The sequence below is a fragment of the Oncorhynchus keta genome, unplaced genomic scaffold, assembly GCF_023373465.1.
Source record: "Oncorhynchus keta strain PuntledgeMale-10-30-2019 unplaced genomic scaffold, Oket_V2 Un_contig_4652_pilon_pilon, whole genome shotgun sequence".
Taxonomy (NCBI): domain Eukaryota; kingdom Metazoa; phylum Chordata; class Actinopteri; order Salmoniformes; family Salmonidae; genus Oncorhynchus; species Oncorhynchus keta.
Window position 1 is genome coordinate 71,843 of NW_026287886.1, and position 21,624 is coordinate 93,466.

General features: G+C 49.2%; 1 protein-coding gene across 1 annotated transcript; it reads left to right on the top strand.

The window, feature by feature from the left end:
- The first annotated feature begins 14,741 nt into the window (after positions 1–14,741).
- On the top strand, positions 14,742–20,532 carry LOC118383216 (transmembrane protein 178B-like). Its single transcript, XM_052509478.1, has 3 exons — positions 14,742–15,000; positions 15,644–16,594; positions 20,497–20,532. The coding sequence occupies exons 2-3, from the start codon at positions 16,169–16,171 to the stop codon at positions 20,530–20,532; spliced, it is 462 nt and encodes a 153-aa protein (XP_052365438.1). The 5' UTR covers positions 14,742–15,000; positions 15,644–16,168.
- Positions 20,533–21,624: the final 1,092 nt, after the last annotated feature.

The following is a 21,624-nucleotide window of genomic DNA, read 5'->3' on the forward strand; positions in this document are numbered from 1 at the left end:
CATGTCTCCTCTTCATTCAGGACACAGCCGGGCATTAGTAACACAGTCATGTCTCCTCTTCATTCAGGACACAGTCGGGCATTAGTAACACAGTCATGTCCCCTCTTCATTCAGGACACAGCCGGGCATTAGTAACACAGTCATGTCTCCTCTTCATTCAGGACACAGCCGGGCATTAGTAACACAGTCATGTCTCCTCTTCATTCAGCACACAGCCGGGCATTAGTAACACAGTCATGTCCCCTCTTCATTCAGCACACAGCCGGGCATTAGTAACACAGTCATGTCCCCTCTTCATTCAGGACACAGCCGGGCATTAGTAACACAGTCATGTCTCCTCTTCATTCAGGACACAGCCGGGCATTAGTAACACAGTCATGTCCCCTCTTCATTCAGGACACAGCCGGGCATTAGTAACACAGTCATGTCTCCTCTTCATTCAGCACACAGCCGGGCATTAGTAACACAGTCATGTCTCCTCTTCATTCAGCACACAGTCGGGCATTAGTAACACAGTCATGTCTCCTCTTCATTCAGGACACAGCCGGGCATTAGTAACACAGTCATGTCCCCTCTTCATTCAGGACACAGCCGGGCATTAGTAACACAGTCATGTCCCCTCTTCATTCAGGACACAGCCGGGCATTAGTAACACAGTCATGTCCCCTCTTCATTCAGGACACAGCCGGGCATTAGTAACACAGTCATGTCCCCTCTTCATTCAGGACACAGCCGGGCATTAGTAACACAGTCATGTCCCCTCTTCATTCAGGACACAGCCGGGCATTAGTAACACAGTCATGTCTCCTCTTCATTCAGCACACAGCCGGGCATTAGTAACACAGTCATGTCCCCTCTTCATTCAGCACACAGCCGGGCATTAGTAACACAGTCATGTCCCCTCTTCATTCAGCACACAGTCGGGCATTAGTAACACAGTCATGTCCCCTCTTCATTCAGGACACAGCCGGGCATTAGTAACACAGTCATGTCCCCTCTTCATTCAGGACACAGCCGGGCATTAGTAACACAGTCATGTCTCCTCTTCATTCAGGACACAGCCGGGCATTAGTAACACAGTCATGTCCCCTCTTCATTCAGCACACAGCCGGGCATTAGTAACACAGTCATGTCCCCTCTTCATTCAGCACACAGCCGGGCATTAGTAACACAGTCATGTCCCCTCTTCATTCAGGACACAGCCGGGCATTAGTAACACAGTCATGTCCCCTCTTCATTCAGCACACAGCCGGGCATTAGTAACACAGTCATGTCCCCTCTTCATTCAGGACACAGCCGGGCATTAGTAACACAGTCATGTCCCCTCTTCATTCAGGACACAGCCGGGCATTAGTAACACAGTCATGTCCCCTCTTCATTCAGGACACAGCCGGGCATTAGTAACACAGTCATGTCCCCTCTTCATTCAGGACACAGCCGGGCATTAGTAACACAGTCATGTCCCCTCTTCATTCAGGACACAGCCGGGCATTAGTAACACAGTCATGTCCCCTCTTCATTCAGGGGGTCAGGAGGAGGTCAGCAGGGGGTCAGGAGGAGGTCATGAGGAGGTCAGCAGGGGGTCAGTCATGTCCCCTCTTCATTCAGCACACAGCCGGGCATTAGTAACACAGTCATGTCCCCTCTTCATTCAGCACACAGCCGGGCATTAGTAACACAGTCATGTCCCCTCTTCATTCAGGACATAGCCGGGCATTAGTAACACAGTCATGTCCCCTCTTCATTCAGGACACAGCCGGGCATTAGTAACACAGTCATGTCCCCTCTTCATTCAGACACAGCCGGGCATTAGTAACACAGTCATGTCTCCTCTTCATTCAGGACACAGCCGGGCATTAGTAACACAGTCATGTCCCCTCTTCATTCAGGGGGTCAGGAGGAGGTCAGCAGGGGGTCAGGAGGAGGTCATGAGGAGGTCAGCAGGGGGTCAGTCATGTCCCCTCTTCTTCAGCTAGAGGATGTTTCCATTAGTCAGGGATAAAGAATGAGACAAGGGAACACATCAGCCGATAGCTAGCCACACAAATGGCCGAATATTGTGTGAAGTAAACAAGTGGGAGATAGTTGACAGGAAGTGTGTAACGGGGGTGGGGGGTGGGGGGGCAGCTAACAAGCTCACAACAAGCAGAGCCAGAAGGTGACCCAGATGGCAGCTGTTTGTTGATTTAACCTTTCGTCGGTTAAAGACCTAATTCTTATTTACAACGGACGGCCGACCACCGGGCCAAACCCAGACGACACGCCCCTATGGGACTCCCAATCACGGCCAGATGTGATACAGCCTGGAATCGAACCGGGGACTGTAGTGACACCTCTTGCCCAAATGGCACCCTATTCCCTATATAGTGCACTACTTTAGACCAGAGCCCTATTCCCTATATAGTGCACTACTTTAGACCAGTGCCCTATTCCCTATATAGTACACTACTATAGACCAGGGCCCTATTCCCTATATAGTACACTACTATAGACCAGAGCCCTATTCCCTATATAGTACACTACTATAGACCAGGGCCCTATTCCCTATATAGTACACTACTATAGACCAGAGCCCTATTCCCTATATAGTGCACTACTATAGACCAGAGCCCTATTCCCTATATAGTACACTACTATAGACCAGAGCCCTATTCCCTATATAGTACACTACTATAGACCAGAGCCCTATTCCCTATATAGTACACTACTATAGACCAGAGCCCTATTCCCTATATAGTGCACTACTTTAGACCAGAGCCCTATTCCCTATATAGTACACTACTATAGACCAGAGCCCTATTCCCTATATAGTACACTACTATAGACCAGAGCCCTATTCCCTATATAGTACACTACTATAGACCAGAGCCCTATTCCCTATATAGTGCACTACTATAGACCAGAGCCCTATTCCCTATATAGTACACTACTATAGACCAGAGCCCTATTCCTATATAGTACACTACTATAGACCAGAGCCCTATTCCCTGTATAGTACACTACTATAGACCAGGGCCCTATTCCCTATATAGTGCACTACTTTAGACCAGAGCCCTATTCCCTATATAGTACACTACTATAGACCAGGGCCCTATTCCCTATATAGTACACTACTATAGACCAGAGCCCTATTCCCTATATAGTACACTACTATAGACCAGAGCCCTATTCCCTATATAGTACACTACTATAGACCAGAGCCCTATTCCCTATATAGTACACTACTTTAGACCAGGGCCCTATTCCCTATATAGTGCACTACTTTAGACCAGAGCCCTATTCCCTATATAGTGCACTACTATAGACCAGAGGCCCTATTCCCTATATAGTGCACTACTTTAGACCAGAGCCCTATTCCCTGTATAGTACACTACTTTAGACCCTATTCCCTATATAGTACACTACTATAGACCAGAGACCTATTCCCTATATAGTGCACTACTTTAGACCAGAGCCCTATTCCCTATATAGTGCACTACTATAGACCAGAGCCCTATTCCCTATATAGTACACTACTATAGACCAGAGCCCTATTCCCTATATAGTGCACTACTATAGACCAGAGCCCTATTCCCTATATAGTGCACTACTTCAGACCAGAGCCCTATTCCCTATATAGTACACTACTTTAGACCAGAGTCCTATTCCCTATATAGTGCACTACTTTAGACCAGAGCCCTATTCCCTATATAGTGCACTACTTTAGACCAGAGCCCTATTCACTATATAGTGCATTACTTCAGACCAGAGCCCTATTCCCTATTTAGTGCACTACTTTAGACCAGAGTCCTATTCCCTATATAGTACACTACTATAGACCAGGGCCCTATTCCCTATATAGTACACTACTATAGACCAGAGCCCTATTCCCTATATAGTGCACTACTATAGACGAGAGCCCTATTCCCTATATAGTACACTACTATAGACCAGAGCCCTATTCCCTATATAGTACACTACTATAGACCAGAGCCCTATTCCCTATAGTAGTACTACTATAGACCAGAGCCCTATTCCCTATATAGTACACTACTATAGACCAGAGCCCTATTCCCTATAGTTGTCACTACTATAGACCAGAGCCCTATTCCCTATATAGTACACTACTATAGACCAGAGCCCTATTCCCTAAATAGTTGTCACTACTATAGACCAGAGCCCTATTCCCTAAAGTGCACTACTATAGACCAGAGCCCTATTCCTATATAGTGACTACTATAGTCCCTGTTAGAGCCCTATTCCCTATAGTAGTGTCCCTACTTTAGACCAGAGCCCTATTCCCTATATAGTGGTCACTACTATCCAGACCAGAGCCCTATTCCCTATATAGTGCACTACTATAGACCAGAGCCCTATTCCCTATACCAGTACACTACTATAGACCAGAGCCCTATTCCCTAAATAGTATGGTCCACTACTATAGACCAGTTGCCCTATTCCCTATAAAGTGCACTACTATAGACCAGTCAGAGCCCTATTCCCTACCATAGTGCACTACTATAGACCAGTCAGCCCTATTCCCTATAGTAGTATGGTCACTACTCCCTAGACCAGTCAGCCCTATTCCCTATATAGTTGTCACTACTCCAGACCAGAGCCCTATTCCCTATATAGTACACTACTCCAGACCCAGTCTGGTCCCTATTCCCTATAGTAGTATGGTCCCTATGTTGTCCCTATAGACCCAGTCTGGCCCTGGTCCCTACTATAGACCAGAGCCCTATTCCCTATATAGTGCACTACTATAGACCAGAGCCCTATTCCCTATATAGTACACTACTATAGACCAGAGCCCTATTCCCTAAATAGTACACTACTATAGACCAGAGCCCTATTCCCTATAAAGTGCACTATGACTCTGATCAACATTACTTCTACACAATTACTATTTCCATAGTCAAAGCAGAGGACATTAGACCTGTCTGAGTATGGTATAGTCCCTGTTATGTTGTCCCTGTTATGTTGTCCCACCAGACCAGTCAGTCTGGTCCCTGTTATGTTGTCCCTCCAGACCAGTCAGTCTGGTCCCTGTTATGTTGTCCCTCCAGACCAGTCAGTCTGGTCCCTGTTATGTTGTCCCTGTTGTCCCTGCAGACCAGTCAGTCTGGTCCCTGTTATCTTGTCCCTCCAGACCAGTCAGTATGGTCCCTGTTATGTTGTCCCTGTTATGTTGTCCCTCCAGACCAGTCAGTATGGTCCCTGTTAATTTGTCCCTGTTGTCCCTCCAGACCAGTCAGTATGGTCCCTGTTATGTTGTCCCTCCGGACCAGTCAGTATGGTCCCTGTTATGTTGTCCCTCCAGACCAGTCAGTATGGTCCCTGTTATGTTGTCCCGGTTGTCCCTCCAGACCAGTCAGTCTGGTCCCTGTTACTTTGTCCCTCCAGACCAGTCAGTCTGGTCCCTGTTATGTTGTCCCTGTTGTCCCTCCAGACCAGTCAGTATGGTCCCTGTTATGTTGTCCCTCCAGACCAGTCGGTATGTTCCCTGTTATGTTGTCCCTGTTGTCCCTCCAGACCAGTCAGTCTGGTCCCTGTTATGTTGTCCCTCCAGACCAGTCAGTATGGTCCCTGTTATGTTGTCCCTGTTGTCCCTCCAGACCAGTCAGTATGGTCCCTGTTATCTTGTCCCTCCAGACCAGTCAGTCTGGTCCCTGTTATGTTGTCCCTGTTGTCCCTCCAGACCAGTCAGTATGGTCCCTGTTATGTTGTCCCTGTTGTCCCTCCAGACCAGACCAGTCCCTCAGACCAGTCAGTCTGGTCCCTGTTATGTTGTCCCTGTTGTCCCTCCAGACCAGTCAGTCTGGTCCCTGTTATGTTGTCCCTCCAGACCAGTCAGTCTGGTCCCTGTTATGTTGTCCCTCCAGACCAGTCAGTCTGGTCTGTTATGTTGTCCCTCCAGACCAGTCTGGTCCTGTTATGTTGTCCCTGTTGTCCCTCCAGACCAGTCAGTCTGGTCCCTGTTATGTTGTCCCTCCAGACCAGTCAGTATGGTCCCTGTTCCAGACCATGTTGTCCCTGTTATGTTGTCCCTCCAGACCAGTCAGTATGGTCCCTGTTATGTTGTCCCTGTTGTCCAGACCAGACCAGTCCCTCCAGACCAGTATGGTCCCTGTTATGTTGTCCCTCCAGACCAGTCAGTCAGTCTGGTATGGTCCCTGTTATGTTGTCCCTCCAGACCAGTCAGTATGGTCCCTGTTATGTTGTCCCTGTTGTCCCTCCAGACCAGTCAGTCCCTGGTCCCTGTTATGTTGTCCCTGTTGTCCCTCCAGACCAGTCAGTCTGGTCCCTGTTATGTTGTCCCTCCAGTGGTCCCTGTTATGTTGTCCCTCCAGACCAGTGTTGTCCCTCCAGACCAGTCAGTCTGGTCCCTGTTGTCCCTGTTGTCCCTCCAGACCAGTCAGTATGGTCCCTGTTATGTTGTCCCTGTTGTCCCTCCAGACCAGTCAGTATGGTCCCTGTTATGTTGTCCCTGTTGTCCCTCCAGACCAGTCAGTCTGGTCCCTGTTATGTTGTCCCTGTTGTCCCTCCAGACCAGTCAGTATGGTCCCTGTTATGTTGTCCCTCCAGACCAGTCGGTATGGTCCCTGTTATGTTGTCCCTGTTGTCCCTCCAGACCAGTCAGTCTGGTCCCTGTTATGTTGTCCCTCCAGACCAGTCAGTATGGTCCCTGTTATGTTGTCCCTGTTGTCCCTCTAGACCAGTCAGTATGGTCCCTGTTATCTTGTCCCTCCAGACCAGTCAGTCTGGTCCCTGTTATGTTGTCCCTGTTGTCCCTCCAGACCAGTCAGTATGGTCCCTGTTATGTTGTCCCTGTTGTCCCTCCAGACCAGTCAGTCTGGTCCCTGTTATGTTGTCCCTGTTGTCCCTCCAGACCAGTCAGTCTGGTCCCTGTTATGTTGTCCCTCCAGACCAGTCAGTATGGTCCCTGTTATGTTGTCCCTCCAGACCAGTCAGTATGGTCCCTGTTATGTTGTCCCTGTTGTCCCTCCAGACCAGTCAGTATGGTGCCTGTTATGTTGTCCCTCCAGACCAGTCAGTCTGGTCCCTGTTATGTTGTCCCTGTTGTCCCTCCAGACCAGTCAGTATGGTGCCTGTTATGTTGTCCCTCCAGACCAGTCAGTCTGGTCCCTGTTATGTTGTCCCTCCAGACCAGTCAGTATGGTCCCTGTTATCTTGTCCCTCCAGACCAGTCAGTCTGGTCCCTGTTATGTTGTCCCTGTTGTCCCTCCAGACCAGTCAGTATGGTCCCTGTTATGTTGTCCCTGTTGTCCCTCCAGACCAGTCAGTCTGGTCCCTGTTATGTTGTCCCTCCAGACCAGTCAGTCTGGTCCCTGTTATGTTGTCCCTGTTGTCCCTCCAGACCAGTCAGTCTGGTCCCTGTTGTCCCTGTTGTCCCTCCAGACCAGTCAGTCTGGTCCCTGTTATGTTGTCCCTCCAGACCAGTCAGTATGGTCCCTGTTATGTTGTCCCTCCAGACCAGTCAGTCTGGTCCCTGTTATGTTGTCCCTGTTGTCCCTCCAGACCAGTCAGTATGGTCCCTCCAGACCATCAGTTGTCCCTGTTTGTGTCCCTGTTGTCCCTCCAGACCAGTCAGTCTGGTCCCTGTTATGTTGTCCCTCCAGACCAGTCAGTCTGGTCCCTGTTGTTGTCCCTGTTGTCCCTCCAGACCAGTCAGTATGGTCCCTGTTATGTTGTCCCTGTTGTCCCTCCAGACCAGTCAGTATGGTCCCTGTTATGTTGTCCCTCCAGACCAGTCAGTCTGGTCCCTGTTATGTTGTCCCTCCAGACCAGTCAGTCTGGTCCCTGTTATCTTGTCCCTCCAGACCAGTCAGTATGGTCCCTGTTATGTTGTCCCTGTTATGTTGTCCCTGTTGTCCCTCCAGACCAGTCAGTATGGTCCCTGTTATGTTGTCCCTGTTATGTTGTCCCTGTTGTCCCTCTAGACCAGTCAGTATGGTCCCTGTTATGTTGTCCCTGTTGTCCCTCCAGACCAGTCAGTCTGGTCCCTGTTATGTTGTCCCTGTTGTCCCTCCAGACCAGTCAGTCTGGTTCCTGTTATGTTGTCCCTGTTGTCCCTCCAGACCAGTCAGTCTGGTCCCTGTTATGTTGTCCCTGTTGTCCCTCCAGACCAGTCAGTATGGTCCCTGTTATGTTGTCCCTCCAGACCAGTCAGTCTGGTCCCCTGTTGTCCCTCCAGACCAGTCAGTCTGTCCCTGTTATGTTGTCCCTGTTGTCCCTCCAGACCCAGTCCCTGTTATGTTGTCCCTCCAGACCAGTCAGTCTGGTCCCTGTTATGTTGTCCCTGTTGTCCCTCCAGACCAGTCAGTATGGTCCCTGTTATGTTGTCCCTGTTGTCCCTCCAGACCAGTCAGTCTGGTCCCTGTTATGTTGTCCCTCCAGACCAGTCAGTCTGGTCCCTGTTATGTTGTCCCCCTCCAGACCAGTCAGTTGGTCCCTGTTGTCCCTCCAGACCAGTCAGTCTGGTCCCTGTTATGTTGTCCCTGTTGTCCCTCCAGACCAGTCAGTATGGTCCCTGTTATGTTGTCCCTCAGACCTCAGTTGGTCCCTCCAGACCAGTCAGTCTGGTCCCTGTTATGTTGTCCCTCCAGACCAGTCAGTCTGGTCCCTGTTATGTTGTCCCTCCAGACCAGTCAGTCTGGTCCCTGTTATCTTGTCCCTCCAGACCAGTCAGTATGGTCCCTGTTATGTTGTCCCTGTTATGTTGTCCCTGTTGTCCCTCTAGACCAGTCAGTATGGTCCCTGTAATGTTGTCCCTGTTGTCCCTCCAGACCAGTCAGTCTGGTCCCTGTTATGTTGTCCCTGTTGTCCCTCCAGACCAGTCAGTCTGGTCCCTGTTATGTTGTCCCTGTTGTCCCTCCAGACCAGTCAGTCTGGTCCCTGTTATGTTGTCCCTGTTGTCCCTCCAGACCAGTCAGTATGGTCCCTGTTATGTTGTCCCTGTTGTCCCTCCAGACCAGTCAGTATGGTCCCTCCAGACCAGTGTATGGTCCCTGTTGTCCCTCCAGACCAGTCAGTATGGTCCCTGTTATGTTGTCCCTGTTGTCCCTCCAGACCAGTCAGTATGGTCCCTGTTATGTTGTCCCTGTTGTCCCTCCAGACCAGTCAGTATGGTCCCTGTTATGTTGTCCCTGTTGTCCCTCCAGACCAGTCAGTCTGGTCCCTGTTATGTTGTCCCTGTTGTCCCTCCAGACCAGTCAGTCTGGTCCCTGTTATGTTGTCCCTGTTGTCCCTCCAGACCAGTCAGTTATGTTGTCCCTGTTCCAGACCAGTCAGTTGGTCCCTGTTGTCCCTCCAGACCAGTCAGTATGGTCCCTGTTATGTTGTCCCTGTTGTCCCTCCAGACCAGTCAGTATGGTCCCTGTTATGTTGTCCCTCCAGACCAGTCAGTATGGTCCCTGTTATGTTGTCCCTGTTGTCCCTCCAGACCAGTCAGTATGGTCCCTGTTATGTTGTCCCTGTTGTCCCTCCAGACCAGTCAGTATGGTCCCTGTTATGTTGTCCCTCCAGACCAGTCAGTATGGTCCCTGTTATGTTGTCCCTGTTGTCCCTCCAGACCAGTCAGTATGGTCCCTGTTATGTTGTCCCTCCAGACCAGTCAGTATGGTCCCTGTTATGTTGTCCCTGTTGTCCCTCCAGACCAGTCAGTATGGTCCCTGTTATGTTGTCCCTCCAGACCAGTCAGTATGGTCCCTGTTATGTTGTCCCTCCAGACCAGTCAGTCTGGTCCCTGTTATGTTGTCCCTGTTGTCCCTCCAGACCAGTCAGTATGGTCCCTGTTATGTTGTCCCTGTTGTCCCTCCAGACCAGTCAGTCTGGTCCCTGTTATGTTGTCCCTGTTGTCCCTCCAGACCAGTCAGTCTGGTCCCTGTTATGTTGTCCCTGTTGTCCCTCCAGACCAGTCAGTCTGGTCCCTGTTATGTTGTCCCTGTTGTCCCTCCAGACCAGTCAGTCTGGTCCCTGTTATGTTGTCCCTGTTGTCCCTCCAGACCAGTCAGTATGGTCCCTGTTATGTTGTCCCTCCAGACCAGTCAGTATGGTCCCTGTTATGTTGTCCCTGTTGTCCCTCCAGACCAGTCAGTCTGGTCCCTGTTATGTTGTCCCTGTTGTCCCTCCAGACCAGTCAGTATGGTCCCTGTTATGTTGTCCCTCCAGACCAGTCAGTATGGTCCCTGTTATGTTGTCCCTGTTGTCCCTCCAGACCAGTCAGTCTGGTCCCTGTTATGTTGTCCCTGTTGTCCCTCCAGACCAGTCAGTATGGTCCCTGTTATGTTGTCCCTCCAGACCAGTCAGTATGGTCCCTGTTATGTTGTCCCTGTTGTCCCTCCAGACCAGTCAGTCTGGTCCCTGTTATGTTGTCCCTGTTGTCCCTCCAGACCAGTCAGTATGGTCCCTGTTATGTTGTCCCTGTTGTCCCTCCAGACCAGTCAGTATGGTCCCTGTTATGTTGTCCCTGTTGTCCCTCCAGACCAGTCAGTCTGGTCCCTGTTATGTTGTCCCTGTTGTCCCTCCAGACCAGTCAGTCTGGTCCCTGTTATGTTGTCCCTGTTGTCCCTCCAGACCAGTCAGTCTGGTCCCTGTTATGTTGTCCCCCCCAGACCAGTCAGTCTGGTCCCTGTTATGTTGTCCCTGTTGTCCCTCCAGACCAGTCAGTCTGGTCCCTGTTATGTTGTCCCTGTTGTCCCTCCAGACCAGTCAGTCTGGTCCCTGTATGTTGTCCCTGTTGTCCCTCCAGACCAGTCAGTCTGGTCCCTGTTATGTTGTCCCTCCCTCCCACCAGTCAGTCTGGTCCCTGTTATGTTGTCCCTGTTGTCCCTCCAGACCAGTCAGTCTGGTCCCTGTTATGTTGTCCCTCCAGACCAGTCAGTCTGGTCCCTGTTATGTTGTCCCTGTTGTCCCTCCAGACCAGTCAGTCTGGTCCCTGTTATGTTGTCCCTCCAGACCAGTCAGTCTGGTCCCTGTTATGTTGTCCCTCCAGACCAGTCAGTCTGGTCCCTGTTATGTTGTCCCTGTTGTCCCTCCAGACCAGTCAGTATGGTCCCTGTTATGTTGTCCCTGTTGTCCCTCCAGACCAGTCAGTCTGGTCCCTGTTATGTTGTCCCTGTTGTCCCTCCAGACCAGTCAGTATGGTCCCTGTTATGTTGTCCCTGTTGTCCCTCCAGACCAGTCAGTCTGGTCCCTGTTATGTTGTCCCTGTTGTCCCTCCAGACCAGTCAGTCTGGTCCCTGTTATGTTGTCCCTGTTGTCCCTCCAGACCAGTCAGTCTGGTCCCTGTTATGTTGTCCCTCCAGACCAGTCAGTCTGGTCCCTGTTATGTTGTCCCTGTTGTCCCTCCAGACCAGTCAGTCTGGTCCCTGTTATGTTGTCCCTGTTGTCCCTCCAGACCAGTCAGTCTGGTCCCTGTTATGTTGTCCCTCCAGACCAGTCAGTCTGGTCCCTGTTATGTTGTCCCTGTCCCTCCAGACCAGTCAGTCTGGTCCCTGTTATGTTGTCCCTGTTGTCCCTCCAGACCAGTCAGTCTGGTCCCTGTTATGTTGTCCCTGTTGTCCCTCCAGACCAGTCAGTCTGGTCCCTGTTATGTTGTCCCTGTTGTCCCTCCAGACCAGTCAGTCTGGTCCCTGTTAGACCAGTTGTCCCTGTTGTCCCTCCAGACCAGTCAGTCTGGTCCCTGTTATGTTGTCCCTGTTGTCCCTCCAGACCAGTCAGTCTGGTCCCTGTTATGTTGTCCCTGTTGTCCCTCCAGACCAGTCAGTCTGGTCCCTGTTATGTTGTCCCTCCAGACCAGTCAGTCTGGTCCCTGTTATGTTGTCCCTGTTGTCCCTCCAGACCAGTCAGTCTGGTCCCTGTTATGTTGTCCCTGTTGTCCCTCCAGACCAGTCAGTCTGGTCCCTGTTATGTTGTCCCTGTTGTCCCTCCAGACCAGTCAGTATGGTCCCTGTTATGTTGTCCCTCCAGACCAGTCAGTCTGGTCCCTGTTATGTTGTCCCTCCAGACCAGTCAGTCTGGTCCCTGTTATGTTGTCCCTCCAGACCAGTCAGTATGGTCCCTGTTATGTTGTCCCTCCAGACCAGTCAGTCTGGTCCCTGTTATGTTGTCCCTGTTGTCCCTCCAGACCAGTCAGTCTGGTCCCTGTTATGTTGTCCCTGTTGTCCCTCCAGACCAGTCAGTATGGTCCCTGTTATGTTGTCCCTCCAGACCAGTCAGTCTGGTCCCTGTTATGTTGTCCCTGTTGTCCCTCCAGACCAGTCAGTCTGGTCCCTGTTATGTTGTCCCTGTTGTCCCTCCAGACCAGTCAGTCTGGTCCCTGTTATGTTGTCCCTGTTGTCCCTCCAGACCAGTCAGTCTGGTCCCTGTTCCCTGTTCCCTCCAGACCAGTCATGTTGTCCCTCCAGACCAGTCAGTCTGGTCCCTGTTATGTTTATGTTGGTTCCAGACCAGTCAGTCTGGTCCCTGTATGTTGTCCCTCCAGACCAGTCAGTCTGGTCCCTGTCCCTGTTGTCCCTCCAGACCAGTCAGTTGTCCCTGTTATGTTGTCCCTGTTGTCCCTCTAGACCAGTCAGTATGGTCCCTGTTATGTTGTCCCTGTTGTCCCTCCAGACCAGTCAGTCTGGTCCCTGTTATGTTGTCCCTGTTGTCCCTCCAGACCAGTCAGTCTGGTCCCTGTTATGTTGTCCCTGTTGTCCCTCCAGACCAGTCAGTATGGTCCCTGTTATGTTGTCCCTGTTGTCCCTCCAGACCAGTCAGTCTGGTCCCTGTTATGTTGTCCCTGTTGTCCCTCCAGACCAGTCAGTCTGGTCCCTGTTATGTTGTCCCTGTTGTCCCTCCAGACCAGTCAGTATGGTCCCTGTTATGTTGTCCCTGTTGTCCCTCCAGACCAGTCAGTATGGTCCCTGTTATGTTGTCCCTGTTGTCCCTCCAGACCAGTCAGTCTGGTCCCTGTTATGTTGTCCCTGTTGTCCCTCCAGACCAGTCAGTATGGTCCCTGTTATGTTGTCCCTGTTGTCCCTCCAGACCAGTCAGTCTGGTCCCTGTTATGTTGTCCCTGTTGTCCCTCCAGACCAGTCAGTCTGGTCCCTGTTATGTTGTCCCTGTTGTCCCTCCAGACCAGTCAGTCTGGTCCCTGTTATGTTGTCCCTGTTGTCCCTCCAGACCAGTCAGTCTGGTCCCTGTTATGTTGTCCCTGTTGTCCCTCCAGACCAGTCAGTATGGTCCCTGTTATGTTGTCCCTGTTGTCCCTCCAGACCAGTCAGTCTGGTCCCTGTTATGTTGTCCCTGTTGTCCCTCCAGACCAGTCAGTCTGGTCCCTGTTATGTTGTCCCTGTTGTCCCTCCAGACCAGTCAGTCTGGTCCCTGTTATGTTGTCCCTGTTGTCCCTCCAGACCAGTCAGTCTGGTCCCTGTTATGTTGTCCCTCCAGACCAGTCAGTCTGGTCCCTGTTATGTTGTCCCTGTTATGTTGTCCCTGTTGTCCCTCCAGACCAGTCAGTCTGGTCCCTGTTATGTTGTCCCTGTTGTCCCTCCAGACCAGTCAGTCTGGTCCCTGTTATGTTGTCCCTGTTGTCCCTCCAGACCAGTCAGTATGGTCCCTGTTATGTTGTCCCTGTTGTCCCTCCAGACCAGTCAGTCTGGTCCCTGTTATGTTGTCCCTGTTGTCCCTCCAGACCAGTCAGTATGGTCCCTGTTATGTTGTCCCTGTTGTCCCTCCAGACCAGTCAGTCTGGTCCCTGTTATGTTGTCCCTGTTGTCCCTCCAGACCAGTCAGTCTGGTCCCTGTTATGTTGTCCCTGTTGTCCCTCCAGACCAGTCAGTATGGTCCCTGTTATGTTGTCCCTGTTGTCCCTCCAGACCAGTCAGTATGGTCCCTGTTATGTTGTCCCTGTTGTCCCTCCAGACCAGTCAGTCTGGTCCCTGTTATGTTGTCCCTGTTGTCCCTCCAGACCAGTCAGTCTGGTCCCTGTTATGTTGTCCCTGTTGTCCCTCCAGACCAGTCAGTCTGGTCCCTGTTATGTTGTCCCTGTTGTCCCTCCACTTATAATAGATTGGTCTTGTTGTTGTTGAGAGTGGTGGGGACACCCATGAGATATAATAACAGGCTTTAGTCCAGTGAAGAAATGTTGTGTTGTAATATATAGTTTTCATTAAGCTGTAAAATATCTACCACTACGTCAGTGCAGCCCGTTTGTATTGGCATTATATGTCGTAGCAAACTGTCAGTCACAGTAGATAGACGACTCTCCGTCCGTCATCTCCAGTGGTGTGACAGGTGCGTCTCAGCCTCGTCATAAATTATGCAGCAGCGCCACCTGTCTTCTTCGTTGACAACTACGTAGTCAGGGATATCAAATGGTCCCCCGGTTCAATGACTCCTCTCATATCTGACGGAAGACCGGGCAGGTGTTGGGTTGTCGACGTTGTTCTTATGAGGCTATTCCGCCAAAAAACAAAAGCACAGGCCATTTTCTATAGAGGCGTAATATGTTTGGAAACCTAAATCCTCGCCTCACAAGTAGAGAGAGAGGTGGGGGGGGGGGTACTATTTCTTTAAGAAGGTGTTTTTGTTAATAAACAATGAATTTCGACACCATGACGTCACCGCTGTAGACTGTCCACACTCGTCTGAATGCTTTGGGAGCCGAGCTGCCAGAGGGGTTTTAAACTCGACAGTAACGATAACGCATATTGTTTTAGCCTACATATATATATATATATATATATATATATATATATATATATATATCCCTCTGAGGAGTTAATCCCAACGGCGACATCTGCCGCGTCAAATAACATCTTTACGCAACGCTTCCTGGCTCCTGTCAATGTCGCCCAGTGCAGCAGGGATCAGAGTCTCTCTGTGCAATTAATATTTGAAGGCGAAACTTTAGTCTGTTCCGGTTACTGAACGCTTGAAAGACGTCTGGAACGTAGAGTTTCAAATAATCCCATTGGAACGTAAAGCTCCGCCGAAGTCGCGTCGTTCTGAGCGGTGAGTTGATGCGCGTCCAACCCTCCTCGAGTCACACACTGATGTGATGTAGCTATTTGAGTTGAGCCTGATGGACATAGAGACGTATTCAACCGCGTGTAATTGATTGTCTTGTCACGGTCATTTGGATATTCATGTTGAATGACCTTTTATGTACATGTATTATGGTAATGAAGCAACCTATTTTTTTTTTTAAATATCTATTGGGGACGTTTCCTTTTTGAACAACAGACGTTGTGCGGTTTAATTTGACAATGAGTGATTATGTTACGGTGCGTCCTGGATGAGGTCATATCCCTATTATTTAGGCCGAGGAAAATTAAGATCATTTTGGCGGCTCTACATTCACGTATCGCCAACCCTTTTAGTCCAGATGGGATGGCAGGGGTGGGTGGGGGGGTGGGGGGCTGCATGCCAAGGGCTTTTGACTGGCAACAAAACATGACCTTTTCATGTGCACATTGCACGACAAAAACATCACTGAACACCCAGCAAGCATAACGTTTAATTTTGGGGGAGATTACATTGTAGCGTGGCCTGTTACAGAATAGCCTACAAGCTCTTGTAAACACCCGGGCTCATGCTAAAAGTGGGATCTCACTTGTTCAGGCTAATAATATTCCTTGTTTCTCTGGTTTTGTAGGTTTTCGACTCGAACTGAAACGCTTTGGGGGAGAAAAAAAAACTATTGTGTTCTGCGTGGACGTTTGTTCCTGTCTCGCCCCATTCCGCCTAATCGCAGCAGATGGAGAGTTGCTGAGAGCCGGGGAGTGAGATCAGCATCTTTTCACTCGTCGAGGCAGCATCCGAACAGCTGCAGCCGCTCGCTCCCTCTCTCCAGATCACTCTCTCCCGTACGCAGGAAAGAACGGAACGGAACACTATTTTACAGCAAGGACCTTGCCTTATCCGGTAGATTCACCGAATTGTATGATTTGCAACCTAGACTTAAATTCTATTTGCTCATGGTTGTAACCTCGATGATGGTCTTGCAATCGGCGCCAAGGGGAGATGTAAACTGATTCGTTGGAGGTGGGTTGTAGCCGTAGCAGCGCTGTGCTGACTGACAACGCGACAGACCGACAGAGCGAGGAGAGGAGAGCAGAGGAGCTGTCCATAGGCTGGTGGTGCTGATGCGGCGGCTCTGAGAAAAGCAGAGAAACCGAGCATGGCTGCAGGGAAATTACTGCTCTACACCGGACTGTCCCTCTCTCTGTGCGCCCTAGGAATGCTAGCAGTGGCGATCTGTTCCGACCACTGGTACGAGACTGACGCGCGGAGGTATCGGGAGCGCTGTCGGAGCTTCTCCAGCCGTAAGAACCCAGGCTTTATCTACATCCCCAACAACAGCCTCCCTCTGCGGGCTAGCCGCTCCAGACTGGACCGCTGGGAGGACAAGCTGCTCCTAGCCCGGAACAGAAGGCAGCTGTTCGCTATGTCCGCCGCGGACGAGTGTAGCAGGCAGTACAACTCCACCAACATGGGACTGTGGAGCAAATGCCACCGACTGGGCTTCGACCAGGACACAGAAGACCTCATTCGCAAAGGTAAGATAGAGGAAACGTTTAAGTACATAATTGTATACAATAAGACAGTAGGTCTACTGTTACATAACGGGAGTCTATCTGTGTGTAGTGTGTGTACCTAACCAAACATCATTGTATACAATAAGACAGTAGGTCTACTGTTACATAACGGGGGTCTATCTGTGTGTAGTGTGTGTTTACCTAACCAAACATCATTGTATACAATAAGACAGTAGGTCTACTGTTACATAACGGGGGTCTATCTGTGTGTAGTGTGTGTGTTTACCTAACCAAACATCATTGTATACAATAAGACAGTAGGTCTACTGTTACATAACGGGAGTCTATCTGTGTGTAGTGTGTGTTTACCTAACCAAACATCATTGTATACAATAAGACAGTAGGTCTACTGTTACATAACGGGAGTCTATCTGTGTGTAGTGTGTGTGTTTACCTAACCAAACATCATTGTATACAATAAGACAGTAGGTCTACTGTTACATAACGGGAGTCTATCTGTGTGTAGTGTGTGTGTTTACCTAACCAAACATCATTGTATACAATAAGACAGTAGGTCTACTGTTACATAACGGGAGTCTATCTGTGTGTAGTGTGTGTGTTTACCTAACCAAACATCATTGTATACAATAAGACAGTAGGTCTACTGTTACATAACGGGAGTCTATCTGTGTGTTTACCTAACCAAACATCAAGCCACTATGAATATTGCTCATATTGGCAAATTCTGAAATAGTTTGTTTTGGTTGACCGTGGTTAGTTGTGCTCTTCGCAAGCCCCTGGCCGGACAATTAGGCTTCAGAAGAATCCTATTGTTCAAGCTCTTCGAGCCACTATCTCTCTCGGAGAGAGCGTGGTAAGAGAGAGATTCGTCACCAACACCTTTGGAATGCAGGATTTCAAATGTCCTTCAGCTGAGTCGTGTGTGTCACGTTGTAGGAGGAGAGTACAGGCTGATGCACCATGGCAACACAAAGCTCTGATCCACTAGATGGTAGTAGGCCTGCTGCTTGCTGTAACTACGGCTCCATTCTCACATCTACCTCTCGCTGTCTCCGTGTCTGTGTCTCTACCTCTCTCTCTGTGTGTCTCTACCTCTCTCTGTGTGTCTCTACCTCTCTCTCTGTGTCTCTACCTCTCTCTCTGTGTGTCTCTACCTCTCTCTGTGTGTCTCTACCTCTCTCTGTGTGTCTCTACCTCTCTCTCTGTGTCTCTACCTCTCTCTCTGTGTCTCTACCTCTCTCTGTGTGTCTCTACCTCTCTCTGTGTGTCTCTACCTCTCTCCGTGTGTCAAGGGGCTTTATTGGCATGGGAAACATGTGTTAACATTGCCAAAGCAAGTGACGTAGATAATAGATAGTAGATAATATATACTATTTCTTTCTCTCTGCCTCTACCTCTCTTTCTGTGTCTCTACCTCTCTCTCTCTTTACCTCGCTCTCGCTGTCTCTACCTCTCTCTCTGTCTCTACCTTTCTCTCTGTCTTTACCTCTCTCTCTGTGTCTCTACCTATCTCTCTCTCTCTCTCTCTCTCTCTCTCTCTCTCTCTCTCTCTCTCTCTCTCTCTCTCTCTCTCTCTCTCTCTCTCTCTCTCTCTCTCTCTCTCTCTCTCTCTCTCTCTCTCTCTCTCTCTCTCGCTCTCTCTCTTTCAATTCAATTCAAGGGGCTTTATTGGCATGGGAAACATGTGTTAACATTGCCAAAGCAAGTGAGGTAGATAATAGATAGTAGATAATATACAAAAGTGAAATAACCAATAAAAATTAACAGTAAACATTACACATACAGAGGTTGCAAAACAGTAAAGACATTACAAATGTCATATTATATATAAATATATATATATATACAGTGTTGTAACAATGTACAAATGGTTAAAGTACACAAGGGAAAATAAATAAGCATAAATATTGGTTGTATTTACAATGGTGTGTGTTCTTCACTGGTTGCCCTTTTCTTGTGGCAACAGGTCACAAATCTTGCTGCTGTGATGGCACACTGTGGAATTTCACCCAGTAGATATGGGAGTTTATCAAAATTGGATTTGTTTTCTAATTCTTTGTGGATCTGTGTAATCTGAGGGAAATACGTCTCTCTAATATGGTCATACATTGGGCAGGAGGTTAGGAAGTGCAGCTCAGTTTCCACCTCATTTTGTGGGCAGTGAGGACATAGCCTGTCTTCTCTTGAGAGCCATGTCTGCCTACGGCGGCCTTTCTCTATAGCAAGGCTATGCTCACTGAGTCTGTACATAGTCAAAGCTTTCCTTAAATTTTGGTCAGTCACAGTGGTCAGGTATTCTGCCACTGTGTAATCTCTGTTAAGGCCAAATAGCATTCCAGTTTGCTCTGTTTTTTTGTTAATTCTTTACAATGTGTCAAGTAATTATCTTTTTGTTTTCTCATGATTTGGTTGGGTTTAATTGTGCTGTTGTCCTGGGGCTTTGTGGCTCTCTCCCTCTACCTCTCTCTCTGTGACTCTGCCTCTCTCTCTGTCTCTACTCTCTCTCTGTCTCTACCTCTCTCTCTATCCTCTCTCTCTCTCTATCCCTCTCTCTCTCTCTGTCTCTACCTCTCTCTCTGTCTCTACCTCTCTCTCTGTCTCTCTGCCTCTCTCTCTCTCTCTCTGTGACTCTGCCTCTCTCTGTCTCTCTCTCTGTCTCTACCTCTCTCTCTGTCTCTACCTCTCTCTCTCTATCCCTCTCTCTGTCTCTATCCCTCTCTCTCTCTCTGTCTCTACCTCTCTCTCTGTCTCTACCTCTCTCTCTGTCTCTACCTCTCTCTGTCTCTACCCCCTCTCTCTCTCCTCTCTCTCTCTCTGTCTCTACCTCTCTCTCTACCTCTCTCTCTGTCTCTGTGTCTCTAGCTCTCTCTGTGTCTCTACTCTCTCTCTGTGTGTCTCTACCTCTCTCTCTGTGTCTCTATCTCTCTCTCTCTCTGTGTCTCTACCTCTCTCTCTCTGTCTCTACTTACCTCTCTCTCTGTGTCTCTACCTCTCTCTCTGTCTCTACCTCTCTCTCTGTCTCTGCCTCTCTCTCTCTGTCTCTGCCTCTCTCTCTCTGTCTCTCTGTCTCTACCTCTCTCTCTGTCTCTATCTCTCTCTCTCTGTCTCTACCTTCTCTCTGTCTCTACCTCTCTCTCTCTTTGTGTGTGTGTCTCTCTCTCTGTCTGTGTCTCTACCCCTCCCTCTGTCTCTGCCTCTCTCTCTGTGTCTCTCCTCTGTGTCTCTGACCCTCTCTGTCTCTAAATCTCTCTATGATGTCACCACTCTGTCTCTACCTCTCTTCTGTCTCTCCTCTCTCTGTCTCTACCTCTCTCTCTCTATCCACAAAATATCTCTCTGTGGTCTGTCTCTACTCTCTCTACCTCTCTCTTCTGTCTCTGTTATCACGTGAAGACCCTGGGTTGTCTCTACCTATTACTCCCTAGCTCTGTGGTCTACTCTCATTATGAAGAGAGACTCTCTACCTGTAGGTCTCTCTGTGACTCTCTATCTCTCTCTCTCTGTGTCTCTATCTCTCTTCTGAAGAGAGACCTTCTCTCTCTGTCTCTACTTCTCTCTCTCTGTGTCTCTACCTCTCTCTGAAGAGTGTCTCTACACCCTAGCTCTCTGTCTCTACCTCTCTATCTGCCTCTCTCTCTGTCTCTGCCTCTCTCTCTCTGTCTCTGCCTCTCTCTCTGTCCTGCCTCTCTCTCTCTGGTCTACCTCTTATGAAGTCTCTGTCTCTCTCTCTCTCTCTCTCTCTCTCTCTCTCTCTCTCTCTCTCTCTCTCTCTCTCTCTCTAGCCTGTCTCTGTCTACCTCTCTCTCTGAGCCCTCTCTCTCTCTGACTGTTACACCTAGCCTCTGTCTCTACCTCTCTCTCTGTCTCTACCTCTGTTCTGTCTCTACTCTCTCTCTGTCTCTGTAGGTCTACCTCTTATGTTTTGTGAGACTGTTGTGCCTGCCTGTAGGTCTACCCCATCCCGCGGGATGCTATATCCTCCTGACCCTCACACTGTAAATAATTATGATGTCACCACTTCCTGTTTTGTGTGCTAGGCCAGTCCTAATACACTATGAGCAGGGAGACTCAGACCCCTTAAAACACGACTCTCCTATCCACAAAATATAAGGAATCTGTGGTTATCACGTGAAGACCCTGGGTTGTATCATGTCATTACCTATTACTCCCTAGCCTGTAGGTCTACCTCATTATGAAGAGAGACTGTTACACCCTAGCCTGTAGATCTACCTCATTATGAAGAGAGACTGTTACACCCTAGCCTGTAGGTCTACCTCATTATGAAGAGAGACTGTTACACCCTAGCCTGTAGGTCTACCTCATTATGAAGAGAGACTGTTACACCCTAGCCTGTAGGTCTACCTCTTTATGAAGAGAGACTGTTACACCCTAGCCTGTAGGTCTACCTCATTATGAAGAGAGACTGTTACACCCTAGCCTGTAGGTCTACCTCATTATGAAGAGAGACTGTTACACCCTAGCCTGTAGGTCTACCTCATTATGAAGAGAGACTGTTACACCCTAGCCTGTAGGTCTACCTCATTATGAAGAGAGACTGTTACACCCTAGCCTGTAGGTCTACCTCATTATGAAGAGAGACTGTTACACCCTAGCCTGTAGGTCTACCTCATTATGAAGAGAGACTGTTACACCCTAGCCTGTAGGTCTACCTCATTATGAAGAGAGACTGTTACACCCTAGCCTGTAGGTCTACCTCATTATGAAGAGAGACTGTTACACCCTAGCCTGTAGGTCTACCTCATTATGAAGAGAGACTGTTACACCCTAGCCTGTAGGTCTACCTCATTATGAAGAGAGACTGTTACACCCTAGCCTGTAGGTCTACCTCATTATGAAGAGAGACTGTTACACCCTAGCCTGTAGGTCTACCTCATTATGAAGAGAGACTGTTACACCTAGCCTGTAGGTCTACCTCATTATGAAGAGAGACTGTTACACCCTAGCCTGTAGGTCTACCTCATTATGAAGAGAGACTGTTACACCCTAGCCTGTAGGTCTACCTCATTATGAAGAGAGACTGTTACACCCTAGCCTGTAGGTCTACCTCATTATGAAG

Excerpts from the sequence above, each read along its gene's own strand:
- LOC118383216 (XM_052509478.1), top strand. The coding sequence starts at position 16,169 with ATGGCTGCAGGGAAATTACTGCTCTACACCGGACTGTCCCTCTCTCTG. Across the intron at positions 16,595-20,496 it reads TAATTGTATACAATAAGACA|GTCTACCCCATCCCGCGGGA; the intron begins GTAGGTCTACTG and ends GCCTGCCTGTAG.